The following is a 13,738-nucleotide window of genomic DNA, read 5'->3' on the forward strand; positions in this document are numbered from 1 at the left end:
CAGTTGAGTTCCAGATAAGTAGCAAGGTCCCCCGCAAAATATTATCGTCTGACTACCCCGCGACCCCAGTGCATTTCATGCAAGGCCGTGATGCCGTCATATGCCACGGTCAGCTGGCGGTGAGTCGGCGCGGGCAAAAAAAGCAGCTTCATCCCCGAACCTTTGGAACCCCATGGCTTTCGCTTGAGATTTGCTCTTCTCATATCTTTTGTATTTTGGGCAGTGGCCGCCTTACTCTGGTGTTCTCAGGTACGGAAATCCCAAGGCTTCTACCCTATTCCACGCCGCTGACCATATAGTCCCAACAGTTCTGTTCCTGATCCCATCATGTCGATCAGTTCCTACATCCTCTCGGGCATCAGCTCATTCGTGGTGGTGACACTGTCGCTCTTCGCCCTTGGCCAGAAAGTGCCGCGCGCCGCATTTGCCGCCCGCTGTCTCGCCGCTTATGGCTCCCTACTCCTGTGTGCGACCTACGGTGTCCTCGCCTCCATCGTTCTCCGCCTCGTCGGCTACGCCCGTGTCTCCCAATGGGCCACCGCCCGCAGTTTCAAGTGGGTGATGCGCTTCACCACCGGTGTCAAGTTCGATATTATTGAGGGCGAGGAGCACCTTACTACCCGGCCGGCCGTCTTCATTAGTAACCACCAGACTGAGCTGGATGTCCTCATGCTGGGCGAAGTCTTCCCGCCTTACTGCAGTGTCACGGCTAAGAAGTCGCTGAAGAATATCCCCTTCCTGGGTTGGTTCATGACTCTTTCCAGAACTGTCTTCATTGACCGTGCAAATCGCGAGACTGCCATGAAGGCCTTTGACGGTGCCGTCACTGAGATGAAGACTCATCGCCAGAGCGTGTTCATCTTCCCCGAGGGCACGCGGAGTTACTCCGATGAGCCCACTCTGCTGCCTTTCAAGAAGGGTGCTTTCCACTTGGCTGTCAAGGCTGGTGTGCCGATCGTGCCTATTGTTATTGAGAACTACTCTCACGTCATGTCGCCTCGCAACCTGCGGTTCAATGCCGGTTCCATCAAGATCAGGGGTAAGTAGTCATGGAATCCGCGGTAATAGATCTACCACTAACACAATATCCAGTCCTACCTCCAATTGAGACTAAGAACTTGACCACCCAAGACGTGGACAGTCTTACTCAAACCACGCGCGAGTCAATGCTCAAGAACATTATGGAAATGGCCCACACCCAGAAGACCGAGGTCGATGGCCGTGCCAACGGAGTCTCCACCGCTGTTCAGATCTAAGCATGGAACCACCGCCTCCTACAGTCAACTCTCACCTATTGGCCATGAACCAGGAATAGCCGTTGTTTCCCCCCAAAACCACCGATCTCATTCCCTTCAACTCGCCTAAAACAACCAGAAACCAGCTACTTCTAACTAGCTGCTGTATACTCGCCTTCCGCCTTTCGGTATATACCTTTGATCGCTACAGAGCCGCGGATAGACGAAGAACCCAGGTCTTACTGAAAGTTGTTTCCTTGAAAAACATCACCTGGACACTTGATTAGCCCGTTGTCCCTTTGGGCTTGTTGCTAGATGAGCCACGGCTTCGCATTGTATTTGGCATCATTTTTGAACCCCCATTGTTGCTGTGACCATTACTTTCTTAAAGCCCCCTTGAATTCTCCCCTCCGTCATGACCGTAGATATCCCTAGCATGAAAAGACCCCATGACCTGATTTTTGTTACTGCATTGCTGTGTGCCTCCTACGAATTGTTAATAGAAAAGAAAATGTTTCAAAGCGTGGTTCTATCAAATCGCTATGCATAGTCGTCTATGGACTCCTGTCTCGGGACAAATGCTCTGTGAATCAAAAACAAAACTCCCGGCTCGCGATCTTAGCCACGCCTAACGCCTTTCCTTAATAGCTGAAACAGCTGAAAGAATATCAGCGCCTTCAGCCGGATGAGAACAGCGACCTTCAGCACAAGCCCGAACATCAAGGTCAATATCGACCTCCTGCATCGGCAGCCACGGATCATCGAGCGCACTCGGCAGATTCCATGGATCTATATCCCCAAGACACCTCTTAGAACTAATAGGGATTCGGCGATACTCAACGCCACCACCCGACAACCGCACGCGAATCTCATCTCCTAGACGACTCGGATTCCCTCCCTGAACAACCTGAGGAATCACACCAACAGTGCACCCATTCCCCGCAGTAGCAACAATGTAGTCCGACTCAAATGCAACCAGCTCAACCCGCACACTCTTGAGTATTTCAAGACCCTTGGAAACCACAACATCCGTATACGGCGCGCCCCAGTTCTTCGGCGACTGCGGAATCTTCTGACCAGGAGTAGAACACGATTTGGATGCGAGCAATGGCTCAACAGGATCCGGAGGAATCACATTCGTGAACTCGAGTTCGCGCAGCCAGGGCGCTAGTAGAGCTTCGCCAGTCATTTTGACGTATGCTTCCTTAAGAGCCCAGTATGAGTAAAAGAGACGAAGCCCGAAGCGGACAACGTCGTCTTCACGATGAAATGAGAAGTTCCGGGCATAGCCCAGTTTCTGAGCTTGGGATAGGACCAATTGTGGTTTTTTCATTGTGTCGAGTTCGCGCATTGAGAATACTTCACTGAAAATATCGACGTGTTCAATTAGCGCTGCGTATGTTGTGATTGGTTTGCGCTCGTTGACGCATGTTATGTCGATGCCGACCTGGGGTCGTTCTCCTGGGATATGTGCAGCTGCTAGCTTCTGGAGCTGCAAACCATCTGGCTCGACGGTTCCGGCGAGAATTGTAAGAGATGCTTGGTGGCTGACGTTGAACTCGATTTTGTTCGCTGTGCTGGATTTGAAGTATGGGCGGCGCTGGGGTGGATCAGTGCGGCTGAGAATGATGGTCTTCCATGGGATGCCGTAGACATGGTGAATATAGAAGTATTTCAGGAGGTGTGAGGCTAAGGACATGCGTTTGTCTGCGGTGTGGTAGAATCGCTTTACGGCCTCTTGTTCGTGGGGGCGTAATGTTTCTAGGAGCGGGAGGTCCAGGCCTTTGGTGTCCCATTCGCGAGTGTCGATGTACCAGCGTGCTAGTGTTGGGAGGCCCCGCAATGCCTTTCCCTCATCTTGTCCTTTGGGTTCAATTTTCTGGATATCTTCAATGCTGATCTCGTTGAGCGCCATTGCTCAGTAGGTGATTGACACCAGAAAGATCAACTGAGAGCACTCTTCTGGTTACAAGAGTAGACGAGATTGCCCAGGAGGAAGTCTTCGTAATATATCAGATCTTTCAGCAAAAAAGCATCATGAATTTTGTCGTTCTATATATCTAGGTTGAAGTGTTGTTGCCCCGCGACGATCTGACGAGAGCCCAGGAACACCACTCTTATCGGATCACGTGCTCATCGATAAGCAAATTCCCCGCGGAAAGTTAGAATCACGTGCAAGAAGAGTCACATCGAATCAGGCAGTGGCATCTTTATTTTTTTTTTGTCTACTTTCTTCTACTACAGACATGACCCTCACAGTTGGAGTACTCGCCTTGCAGGGCGCATTCTTCGAGCACATTCAGTTGCTGAAGAAAGCCGCTGGAGAGCATCATTCGACACAATGGGAGTTTATTGAGGTCCGAACGCCACAAGAGCTAGCCCGATGTGATGGACTCGTTTTACCTGGTGGCGAAAGTACAACTATGTCTTTGGTGGCAGCCAGGTCGAACCTCTTGGAGCCTCTGAGAGATTTTGTCAAGTAAGTACTTCATGCACTCGGCGTGGAAGGTACTTCAGTCTAATGTGGCAAATGTATAGGGTGCTTCGCAAGCCAGTTTGGGGCACCTGCGCAGGCCTGATTCTTCTTGCCGAGTCTGCCAACAAGACCAAGAAGGGTGGTCAAGAGCTCATTGGTGGTCTTGATGTTCGAGTCAACCGCAACCACTTCGGCCGGCAGACAGAGAGCTTTCAAGGCCCTTTAGAGTTGCCGTTCTTGGGCCAGGATGCGCCGCCATTCCCCGCAGTCTTCATTCGGGCTCCAATTGTGGAGCGCATCTTGCCGCATCACGAGGGTATCCAGGTCGAGGAAATCCAGCAGGACGAGACTGTCGTTGCACCTTCCCGGCAGGCCAAAGATTCCGTAGCTGAAGCTGCCATGGCTGATCATGTTGAGGTGCTGGCCACATTGTCAGGACCAGCAGCTCGCTGCGCGACCCAGGGACGTGATATCAACCCAGATCAAGAGGTTGGTGACGTGGTAGCCGTGCGACAGGGCAATGTCTTCGGCACCAGCTTCCACCCGGAGCTGACGGGAGATGCCAGAATCCATGCATGGTGGCTGCACCAGGTGCAGAAGGCAGTGAACAAAAGAAACAAACTGGCACAATAGAGTATATAGAGGAGTTTCAAAAGACATGTAAATAGGGTATCGGGTGAATAGAAATTTCCAGCTTCTTCTAATAAGTTACGCCTTTGAAAATAGCGCCATTTTCCAGTACCAACAATGCCGAGTTTTCCATTAAAAAAGACCACCTACCGGCCGGCGCCGTACTCATCCTCCTCCCGTTGACGCTGCTCGTCATATGCACGGCCATAACCACCGCGGCCAGGATCGTATTCTTCACGGTACTCGTCACGCACTTGCCCTCCAGACTTGCCACGTCTGAATTGTATGTTAGTTCATATTCTTGCCGCAGGAATGCCCTCGGGTCTTTGTCGCATTCCAAATAATGTACATACCCATATTGGCGGCCCTCTTCAAATCCGGGATCTAGATCGGCTCTAATAATTCGCTCGTCCAGCTTGGTACCTCCAACGTATTTCATGCAGTCGAGAGCATCTTGGTGGGTGTAGTATTCGACGAAGCAGAATCCGCAGGGGGTTTTGTTGAACCGATCGAGGCCCATGACAAGGCGCTTAATCTCGCCGCACCTGGATTTCGGTTATTAAAGGAAGAAAATATTCAAGTTCCAGAGGACTCACTTTGAGAAAAGTTCGTGGATCTGTTCCTCAGTAGTGTAGAAGGACCTGTGATCAATCAGTGAAGTTGCCCGGTTGCTGGTTCGCGGGCAGAACATACAGATTGCCCACATAGAGCGTAGTGGCATTACGTAGCTTGTCTGTCGGATCTTCTTCTTTTGGCTTCTCATCATCCCGGTCATTATATCTGCGTCGCTTATTCTGCGCATTTCCATTAGCACCCGCCTGTTGCGCAAACTCGGGAAACCGTAATGCGCAAGGGTCTTACCTTGCCAACGTAATAGGCACTGGGCCGATCCAGCCGATCGACTGTGTTGATTGCCAGCAAGCTCATTGTGGAAGACGGGGTTAGAAAGGAGGGTGGATGGGAGGAGGAGAAGTTCGTAGTTGAAGGTAAAAGGCGGACAAGGAGCTCGGAGCTCAAAGATCTTGGCGCGCAAGAATTCCACGCATCAACAACGTCAGCATTGCCCGCGTTTCTCTTGGGCGAAGGTTTCAGCCTTGTCGCGACCCCTCCTTTATTGTCGCTTCTGATTATCGAACTTTCAAATGCCCAAGGTCAACAGCTATGCGCCGGCTTGGCTGTGCCGGCCCTCGCCTGGTGCTAGCCTCTTCACCAGCACCTCAGTCAAAAGCCCTGCGGAGGGATTGCAAAACGAAAAGAACATTTCTGGTACGAACGGACCGACACGGACTATCGCGAAAAGAGGACACGAAGTTTTCGCCGTCGTTGATAATGAAATTCGCTGGTCGAACCTTGCGCGACTGAAGGATCAATGGGAACAGCAAAGCAAACAAAAGAAGGCTGCCGCTGGACAAGCCAAGGAGACGACAGATGGATCTGATATTCCATCTTACAGGGTAAGAATATACCGATTGATAGGAACATCTTAGGACCGCACCAATCGACCGCGGCTAACATTGTGCAGGTTCTAGCTGTGCCCGTCTACGGCCTGATCAAGCAGATTCTCCCCTCGCCAAATGGCGCCTTCCTGGCGATCGTCACTGAGCATACAGTACACATCTCAGTCCTCCCAGATGCCTCGCATCTCTCGTCGACCGACTCATCTCCGATCCGCTTGAAGACCTACCAGCTCGGCCCTACTACGCATGTTATTCCGGAGGCACCGGTAGTTTCAGCACTGTGGCACCCCCTCGGACTACATACAAACCTCAATGGTTGCATTGTCACTGTCACTGCGGATTCAGCAGTGCGGGTCTGGGAGTTGGACCGAAACAACCACTGGTCCTTCGACCAGCCTACACTGGCCGTGGATCTCAAGAAGCTCATCGATGGAACCTCCTCCGACCAGGATTTTGCGCCCTCCAAATTTAGTAACAATAAGGGATTTTCTGCGGACATTATCGATATGGAGGCCAGCTCGGCTTGCTTCGCAGGTAATGGAGACGAACGAGAGGATGCCTGGGCGCCGATGACCCTCTGGGTTGCAATGCGACCAGGAGATCTTTATGCTCTTTGCCCCCTTCTGCCTGCTAAATGGCAAGCTCCTTCGACCACAATTCCCTCTCTTTCCGCCGCCAATGGCCCTAAACTAGCGGCGCTTCAAGAGTGCGGTGAAGACCAAGAGGAGCAGCTAGCGGCGGCTCGACAGCAATTTGACTGGCTGCGTGAAATTGATAACCAGGTATCTCTGGGGCCATCATCTGGTGCAGTCGTGGGCGCGGATGTCTACTCTCGACCTATCAACCCGAGCGCTGTTCCGCGCTTGCAAGGACCGTTCCGCTTTGATTCTGGTGACGAGGCAGATGATCTGGATCTTTGTGACATCCTGGTGATTGCTCCCAGACTCAATGTCGAGGACCTGATGGAGGGTGAAGATGAGCAGTTGGCTGTGGAAATTACCGAACAAGACAAGCTCTCAGCCACTGTTATCTGCCTTTCCAGCACAAACGGCCGAGTTCACGTCTGCTTGGAACTCGACGGTGTTGAAGGCCAGTGGTTGCCGAAGACCACTAAGGCTTCGACCTTTGAAGCTCCTTGGTCGGGGCCTTCTGACATGGTCTTGGTTGAATCGCTTGACACCCTCAAAACGGGCGAAGCCAGTTCAACTGCCTGGCCTACTTTTACCAAGGATGTGCTTTCAAGGTATTCCTTCTTCGTCACAACCCCAACCAACGTCGTGTCCTTTTCTATGTCTGCTTGGGCGCAAAGACTCGAGGCTGAGTTGCAATCAGAGGATGCATCTGGCTCGGAATTCCGACTTGGAGTAATCTGCGATGGAGAGTTTATCAAAAGACAACGGATTCTCCAGGTGTCAGAAACGGATGTTACTGCCCAGAAAGAGCACCTGGCTGCATCCCTACTCTTCTATGATTACGATCTCGGCTACCTGCTCATCACCTACCACCCTTCGAACCCATACGCTGCCATTATGGATGCCCCGGAGGAGTCTTTCTCCGCGGCAATGGAATTGTATGAGAACAAGTCCCCGGTGCCTGGTTCTAACCCTTTGCCACCCCGCCGAGCTCCGTATCAAGTTCCCGCCGTTCTTTACGCAAAGTCGCCATTGGATTCCTTTGTCGAGAAGCATGTTCCTCACCGCCAGCGACAGACTCTCAAGGAACATGTCCGCATGTCTCCGGCGACTTTGGACCTGGTCACCACTGCTCATCGTGTGCTTTCTGCTCACACCAATGCCCTCGAGCGAGCTGCTTCAGATCTGTTCCGTCGTTGCGAGCGTTTGCAGGGCGAGATGAAGGACCAGCTCAGGCAGCTGTCTGATGTTGCAGAGCGTATCAAGGGCGTGACGAGCGAGATTGACGAAGACGGCAATCGCCAGGAAGGAGTCCGAGACAGCAAAGCCCTAGACAACAGGGTGCAGGCAGCAAGAGACAGACAGGATCAACTTGTCCAACGGTACGAGGCTTTGCGCAAGAAGGTTCTGAACTCTGGTGGCCGCCCCCTCAGCGAGAAGGAGAAGTCATGGGTCGCAGAGGTTAATACCCTTTCTGAATCCTTTGACGACAAGCCGTCCAAGGAGGAGGAGGAGGAAAACCAGCGCATGGCGCAGCGTTTGGACATGGTAGGATACAGCCCGTTCGGTCTTAGTTGGAACTGTCGACTAACAAATCACAGGTCAAACGCCTTGCTTTCGATCTTATGGCGGAAACCAAGTCTATTGCAGCTAAGGTGCCTTCTCCCACTGAGCCTGGTAGCCCTGCTTCCCCCAGTTCTCAACCCAGAGTGCCGCACCGCTTGCAACGGGCCAAGGTTGCAGATGCAATGAGGATGGTCGAACGAGAGTCAGTCCCCGCCCCCCATAATATCTTACTATGGCATTATTAACTGGAAGAATTAGGTCTGCTGTCATCGACGCCATTACAACTCGTCTCGAGCGACTTAATACCAGCCTGTGAATGGGGATATGAGTCAGGTTTTCAGCCCATGGAACGATTGCGTGACACGGTATCAAGCAGATGTAGTTTCCACGATATTCACTTTATACACTAGGATAGCGTTAAACATTCAAACGACTTCCAATATTCCAACATGATCCTTCATTCTATCTAGACAGCCAAACCAAGCTTGAACAGAACGAACTATCTATCGCATTCCCAAGTCCTCCCTCTCTGCGCCCGATAATCCTTCCTAATAGACCCCAGCCGTACCGGATCACATACTCTAGGCAGATCATCATAATGGGGTTTGTGCCACCTGGCAACCTTCCAGTGGATCAAAGGAGTCTCTGGTCTTGCAGTCCCGCTTGTGAATTCGTATTCTTTTTCCCCGGCTGGTCCTTCTTTATCTTCACTATCCACTCCTTTACCTGCATCTTCGACTTCATCCCCCTCTGATTCTGCTTCGCATTCAACCTCGCCCTCCGCGCCGGCTTGGATCTCCGAAACCGTTTGGGCTTGACATCTACCGCTTCGTTCTGCCTTGCATTGCTGGCGTTCTCGGCGCTCAGCGGCGTGTCTAATTAACATTTTAGCAAATGGTTTATTTACTCGTCTGTCTCCTGCATCCCAGCAGACTTGGCAAGTTTGGAGGTTGGTTTGGAGGGTTATGTATTTTCGCTGGGGGCAATTGGCTTTTTTGGGGCAGGGTTTGCTTCGAGACTGATTAAAGCGGGTGTGGCCGCATAGGTAGTACTCTGTGCTCCAGAAGATGCACATTGTGGGAGGTTTGAGGTTTATTCAAGAACTCTGGGTATTGAGGATGGACGATGGGAGGGTCTTACCTCTTTTTATAGGCCTTTCAGGCATTTTGCTTCTCGTTACAGTGTTTGATTTTGTTATTGCATCTTTATTTGCATTATAGTTGGACATCTTATATCTTTCTTGAGATTAACCTCTGGTGTTGATACCCTCCCAGCTCAGAAATGCTTGTTTGAGGATCGTTCCTAGGATTTCCCAAGAACAAAGCAGAAGTCACGGAGATGAACATTGTCCTATTATAACTTGCATTAATGTATGGAAATGCAATATTATCTTTGTCAGAAACAGACAAAGACCCTCAAATGTTGTGTTCAAGACTGAAGCATAACAAAGACTATGAAAGGGAATGGCAAGTATAGTAGTCTGTCTTCTTTTGCACTGACCTTGATCTAAAGCTACGTCACAACTAATGAAGCCTGAGATAGATTATATTAACCATCTGCTCTGGGTGAACAATAAGTGTGAGGATAATCATGAAGATGAACTAGAGCTTCTTAGCATATCCATATCCCGAATAGCAGAACCAGTAGATAACCCTCTTCATATTACATTCCCGTTCCACCCCATGATTTTATAGTAGCTGGATCATCACTCGAAGCGGCAGAAGCCTAACAGAAAGAAATGAATTATTCCATAAAAGACCATGTTGATGATAGAGATCGCATCAGACAAAACGGAGATAGTCCTCAAGGTCCTCCTCCTTCTGGCTGAGTAGAGTGACCGGCGGCGAGCAACTAGTGCAAATCGACCTGGCGAAGTCCTCAGCACCCTCAACCCGCTCCAGAATCATCACGTAGAGCTCATCAACAATATTTTCCCAGCTTGGAAGAGCCAAATCCGAAAGACAATTCTCCCACTTGCTCATCGCAGGCATATATTCCGAGTCCCACCAGTATCGCCACTCCCGGTACCCAGTCTCAGACAAAACTTGCTGAGCCCGGATAACCACCAGAGGTTTCAATTTCTCCCACGCTCTTATAGGGCCGATCATGAAGTTCTGGATCCAAAGGCAGTATTCTCTGTAAAAGAAAGCGTAGTGCCGAGGATCGAGCGTGAACTGGAGTACCTCACGTGGGATCTTGGGCGTGGATGAGAGGGTGGGATCTCTTGGGTCCCATTGGGCTTGCCAGTCGAAGAGACGATTTATGGATAGTCTGTGTAGTTCGTGGAGTAGGCCGAGTGAAGGGGAGCATAGGTTGTCGTAGCGACGTGAACGACGGATTGAGAGCTGCTTCATGGAGGTAATGGTGATTCGTGCGCGGTCGTGCAGCTGATTCATTGCTTCGTATAAAATGATCGGGACTCTGAGATAACCTGGCATCTGGAAATTTTGGGGATCGTAATGGTAATCGTGGATAGAGCTCTTGTGTTGTGGTACGTGATCGAATGCATCATAGTCGGTGCGATGTGCCATTGTGGGCAATGAGTGCGGTCAATTGGACGGAGAGAGAACTAGCTCCAGGTGATGGAATAGCAGTAGGAGAAGACGATATAGCTGGAGAAAACGATAGATGGGAAGAAAGGATGCGATTTGATACACACGACTTCACGTAGGGACATTTTCTAGGGCCATCATAACTTAGGAACTAGTGTCAAACCAGCATCTCGTTTCACTTGTTTTTTTGAGATGTCTAGTATCAGGATCAGTACAACAACCATTCTAAAATCCTCCTGTAATTTGGCGGCCTGCATTTAGTTTTGGTCACTAGGTGTCTTAGTTGACACTGCTGTATGGGATTATTCTATTATCCTCTTGTTTCTTAAATATCACCACACAGTTCCCATCAAGGTAGAGAACTGTGTATCAATCCATTGTATAAAAATGTAGCTTTTTGGTAGCTTGTAAACCATGTTGGAACACCAAATCATAAACCCATGAGACCGAGATCGTAACCAAAGACATGGGAGTTTGAGAGAGACAAAGCACCAACTCACGGCCAATGTCAATCTACTAAATGGCAGTCAAATCACTGGACGCTGTTTGACCAAATATCATTAGCGAAACCATCTACCAAGATTGCCAATGTTGTGTTGCCTACCGTTGGATGAGGTGGACTCCAGATGCAGTCTCTACTACACCGCTAACCTGACCAGGCTCGAGGGCAAAGGCAGCATCCTCGAACTCCTTCTGCATGTCTCCGTGGCCAAAGAAGCCACTGCTCATAGTTAGCTGCATGAAAAGGTATATTAGAGACAGCGTAAAACTTACAGGTCACCCTTCTTGCGGGCACTGCTGCAGTCGGACTCGGAGACGGCAAGGTCACCAAGAGTGGTCTCGCCCGACTGGATACGCTGCTCATGACCCTTCAAGATCTCAATGGCCTCCTCCTTGGAACGAGTAATCTCAGCCTCCCTCCAGCTGCTGGGGCGGCGGCTGCCACGGTGCTTGACGAGCAAATGGCTGCAGCGAATCTTGCCCTCACCCTGGCCACCGGCCTCAGGGCGACCCGCGGGGGTATGGTGCGTCGCCATATAGAGCTTGAGTGTCTCGGTATTGGTATCCGCAGGAGGTTCCCAGCGCGACTCCTTAGTAGCGGGGTTGAAATAGTAGGGGAGGTTCTTGGAGTTCGAATGACGAACTTCCCAACCGGAGGGAAGACCTGAATCGGCCTGGGTAGGATATCTTTTAGCGAGGGGAAACAATAATAGTGAAGCAAGAGCGAAATACCATCTTGAATATCTTTTTGGTTGTTGTTGGGTAATCGTAGAAAATGGAATCAACCCGCGAAACGCTCGACGGCGAAATTGCGGGGGAGTGCAACACCTGCAAACATTCTGCGCTTGCTTCCTTCACTTTCACCGCCTAAACTCCCCGATCTCATTTGTACTCCACCACCAGTGTCTACACTCTACACCTCTGGACTCGATCTCCTTGACCTCTGTCAATATGTCTGCAAGCCCTTCACCTTCCGCCGGTGGCGACACCAAACAGTCTGATCAGATTCACTTCCGCTTCTGCCGTGAATGGTGAGTTCTTCAAACCCGCAAGTCGGTTTTCAGATTGATCGCTAATCTATTTGCTAGTTCCAACTTGCTCTACCCAAAGGAGGACCGTCATACCAACCAGCTTATGTTTACCTGCCGTACCTGCCACGTCGGAGAACCCGCCACTTCCTACTGTGTCTACCAGAACAAGCTGAACAGTCAGGTCGGCGCCACCGCCGGTGTCACCCAGGATGTCAGCTCTGATCCTACGGTTTGTGGCCCCGAATTCCTTCACGACCTTGGTTTTATTCCTGGATTCTGTTTGTGCTGTGGGCATGAGATCGCCTGCTGGGTTTGCGGCGTGCTCCCTTTTACCGCTTCCCAGGCCTCCAACGTCGCTCATACGCCTAGTCCTGAAGATGATGACACCCCGAAGACTGCACCTTCCAGCACACGCGATTCTTCCCTTGTCTAGAATCCTTTATAACTGACACAGTTCCATCATGTAGCTCCCCCGTGCCAACAAATTGTGCCCCAGCTGTGGCGAGAACGAGGCAGTCTTCTTCCAGTCGCAACAACGTTCCGCGGAAACCGGAATGGTGAGTTGTCTCAGACGATCCCCTTCTATTCAGTATACTCATGTCTTGCTAGAAACTGTACTACGTCTGCTGCGCCTGCGGTAACGTGTTTATGTGATGACTTTAACGAAACGGCGCGATCTCTCGACTCCGATACCCTTTGATTTTTCTTGCGAATTTTGCATGCTCTGGAGTTCGGCGGTGTGGATAAGTGGTGGAAAAAAGACTCAATTCAAGTGCGAGATAGAAGGGGATTTATTTCTATTGGTACATAATGCAAAGGCTTTCAGAAACAACACGCTTTCCCAAAGGTATCAACAACGTAGATTTACACGTGCACCGGCGCCAATGACAAGATCTTAGACCACTGCTTGTTGCGCAGTTCCTGTCCAACGACTCCTGTAAGAAAAGTCAGTATACGTCGATAGAGAGGAGGCTCGCAGATCACTGACCGTTCATTCTCGTTCCGATGGGATCTCCAGACTTGTTCACCAAAACACAAGCATTGTCACCGAAGCGAACAACTGTGCCATCCTCCCGCTGCAACTCCTTCTTCACGCGCACCACGACGGCATGTCGGATATCACCGCGTCGGACCTTGTTCGCGAGAGAGGTGGAAGAACCGTCGGAACCGGCGGCCCTTTGCTTCTGGACGACGACGACTATCCGGTCACCTATTTATCAGACCCTCATTAGCTCACTCCCTTTTTTTCCATCTGCTGTCTCGTCTGAAGGTTCGTTCGGGGACTGACCGATTGTCGCGGGCCGCTTCTTCTTAAGGACGTTGACGCACTCGACGACCGAGGCGCCGGAGTTGTCGATGCAGTTTAGTAATGACTGCGATGTGTCAGTATGGAAATCCTTCCTTCGATTGAGCGGTTCTCGTACCTTTAGTTGAATCATCGTGGGGGCATTGGCGAGTAGGCGTTCGGGCGAGTCGCATCACGACAATTTGTTTCGGGGGGGCGGAAGGGAGTTTCCCCGAACGGAAAGTTTGTCCGGTGCGAGGTATAGACACCTTTGGATTTGGATTTGGATTATTTTTTCTTACTTTTGTTCAACTACTTTGTTTGAAGAATCCCCGTATATCTACTAGGGATCCCGGGACTGTCCATTCATTTT

At 50.7% G+C, this 13,738-nt stretch overlaps 9 protein-coding genes across 9 annotated transcripts; 4 read left to right on the forward strand and 5 right to left on the reverse strand.

Moving 5' to 3' along the window:
- Positions 1-327: 327 nt before the first annotated feature.
- Positions 328-1,256, forward strand: N7443_002831 (1-acylglycerol-3-phosphate O-acyltransferase SLC1; the record flags this gene model as incomplete). Its single annotated transcript, XM_056882887.1, has 2 exons — positions 328-1,039; positions 1,093-1,256. The coding sequence occupies 2 exons, from the start codon at positions 328-330 to the stop codon at positions 1,254-1,256; spliced, it is 876 nt and encodes a 291-aa protein (XP_056744728.1).
- A 607-nt stretch (positions 1,257-1,863) lies between these two features.
- N7443_002832 (4'-phosphopantetheinyl transferase family protein) lies at positions 1,864-3,150 on the reverse strand (the record flags this gene model as incomplete). The annotated part of the gene is made up of 1 exon (XM_056882888.1): positions 1,864-3,150. The coding sequence occupies one exon, from the start codon at positions 3,148-3,150 to the stop codon at positions 1,864-1,866; it is 1,287 nt and encodes a 428-aa protein (XP_056744729.1).
- A 331-nt stretch (positions 3,151-3,481) lies between these two features.
- On the forward strand, positions 3,482-4,344 carry N7443_002833 (pyridoxal 5'-phosphate synthase subunit PdxT; the record flags this gene model as incomplete). The annotated part of the gene is made up of 2 exons (XM_056882889.1): positions 3,482-3,714; positions 3,774-4,344. The coding sequence occupies 2 exons, from the start codon at positions 3,482-3,484 to the stop codon at positions 4,342-4,344; spliced, it is 804 nt and encodes a 267-aa protein (XP_056744730.1).
- A 143-nt stretch (positions 4,345-4,487) lies between these two features.
- On the reverse strand, positions 4,488-5,268 carry N7443_002834 (nuclear cap-binding protein subunit CBC2; the record flags this gene model as incomplete). Its single annotated transcript, XM_056882890.1, has 5 exons — positions 4,488-4,617; positions 4,695-4,886; positions 4,938-4,982; positions 5,035-5,159; positions 5,203-5,268. 5 exons carry the CDS (start codon positions 5,266-5,268, stop codon positions 4,488-4,490), a joined length of 558 nt encoding a protein of 185 aa, XP_056744731.1.
- Positions 5,269-5,483: 215 nt separating this feature from the next.
- On the forward strand, positions 5,484-8,312 carry N7443_002835 (uncharacterized protein; the record flags this gene model as incomplete). Its single annotated transcript, XM_056882891.1, has 4 exons — positions 5,484-5,795; positions 5,864-7,978; positions 8,032-8,198; positions 8,255-8,312. 4 exons carry the CDS (start codon positions 5,484-5,486, stop codon positions 8,310-8,312), a joined length of 2,652 nt encoding a protein of 883 aa, XP_056744732.1.
- A 1,465-nt stretch (positions 8,313-9,777) lies between these two features.
- N7443_002836 (uncharacterized protein) lies at positions 9,778-10,527 on the reverse strand (the record flags this gene model as incomplete). The annotated part of the gene is made up of 1 exon (XM_056882892.1): positions 9,778-10,527. One exon carries the CDS (start codon positions 10,525-10,527, stop codon positions 9,778-9,780), a length of 750 nt encoding a protein of 249 aa, XP_056744733.1.
- A 621-nt stretch (positions 10,528-11,148) lies between these two features.
- On the reverse strand, positions 11,149-11,784 carry pin1 (peptidylprolyl isomerase ESS1; the record flags this gene model as incomplete). The annotated part of the gene is made up of 3 exons (XM_056882893.1): positions 11,149-11,269; positions 11,323-11,723; positions 11,782-11,784. The coding sequence occupies 3 exons, from the start codon at positions 11,782-11,784 to the stop codon at positions 11,149-11,151; spliced, it is 525 nt and encodes a 174-aa protein (XP_056744734.1).
- Positions 11,785-12,000: 216 nt separating this feature from the next.
- Positions 12,001-12,734, forward strand: N7443_002838 (DNA-directed RNA polymerase II core subunit RPB9; the record flags this gene model as incomplete). The annotated part of the gene is made up of 4 exons (XM_056882894.1): positions 12,001-12,080; positions 12,138-12,507; positions 12,548-12,637; positions 12,690-12,734. 4 exons carry the CDS (start codon positions 12,001-12,003, stop codon positions 12,732-12,734), a joined length of 585 nt encoding a protein of 194 aa, XP_056744735.1.
- Positions 12,735-12,944: 210 nt separating this feature from the next.
- On the reverse strand, positions 12,945-13,519 carry N7443_002839 (mitochondrial 54S ribosomal protein uL14m; the record flags this gene model as incomplete). The annotated part of the gene is made up of 4 exons (XM_056882895.1): positions 12,945-13,015; positions 13,069-13,290; positions 13,369-13,453; positions 13,505-13,519. 4 exons carry the CDS (start codon positions 13,517-13,519, stop codon positions 12,945-12,947), a joined length of 393 nt encoding a protein of 130 aa, XP_056744736.1.
- Positions 13,520-13,738: the final 219 nt, after the last annotated feature.

This window comes from Penicillium atrosanguineum, assembly GCF_028827265.1.
Source record: "Penicillium atrosanguineum strain IBT 20685 chromosome Unknown utg000002l_segment0_segment0, whole genome shotgun sequence".
Taxonomy (NCBI): Eukaryota; Fungi; Ascomycota; class Eurotiomycetes; order Eurotiales; family Aspergillaceae; genus Penicillium; species Penicillium atrosanguineum.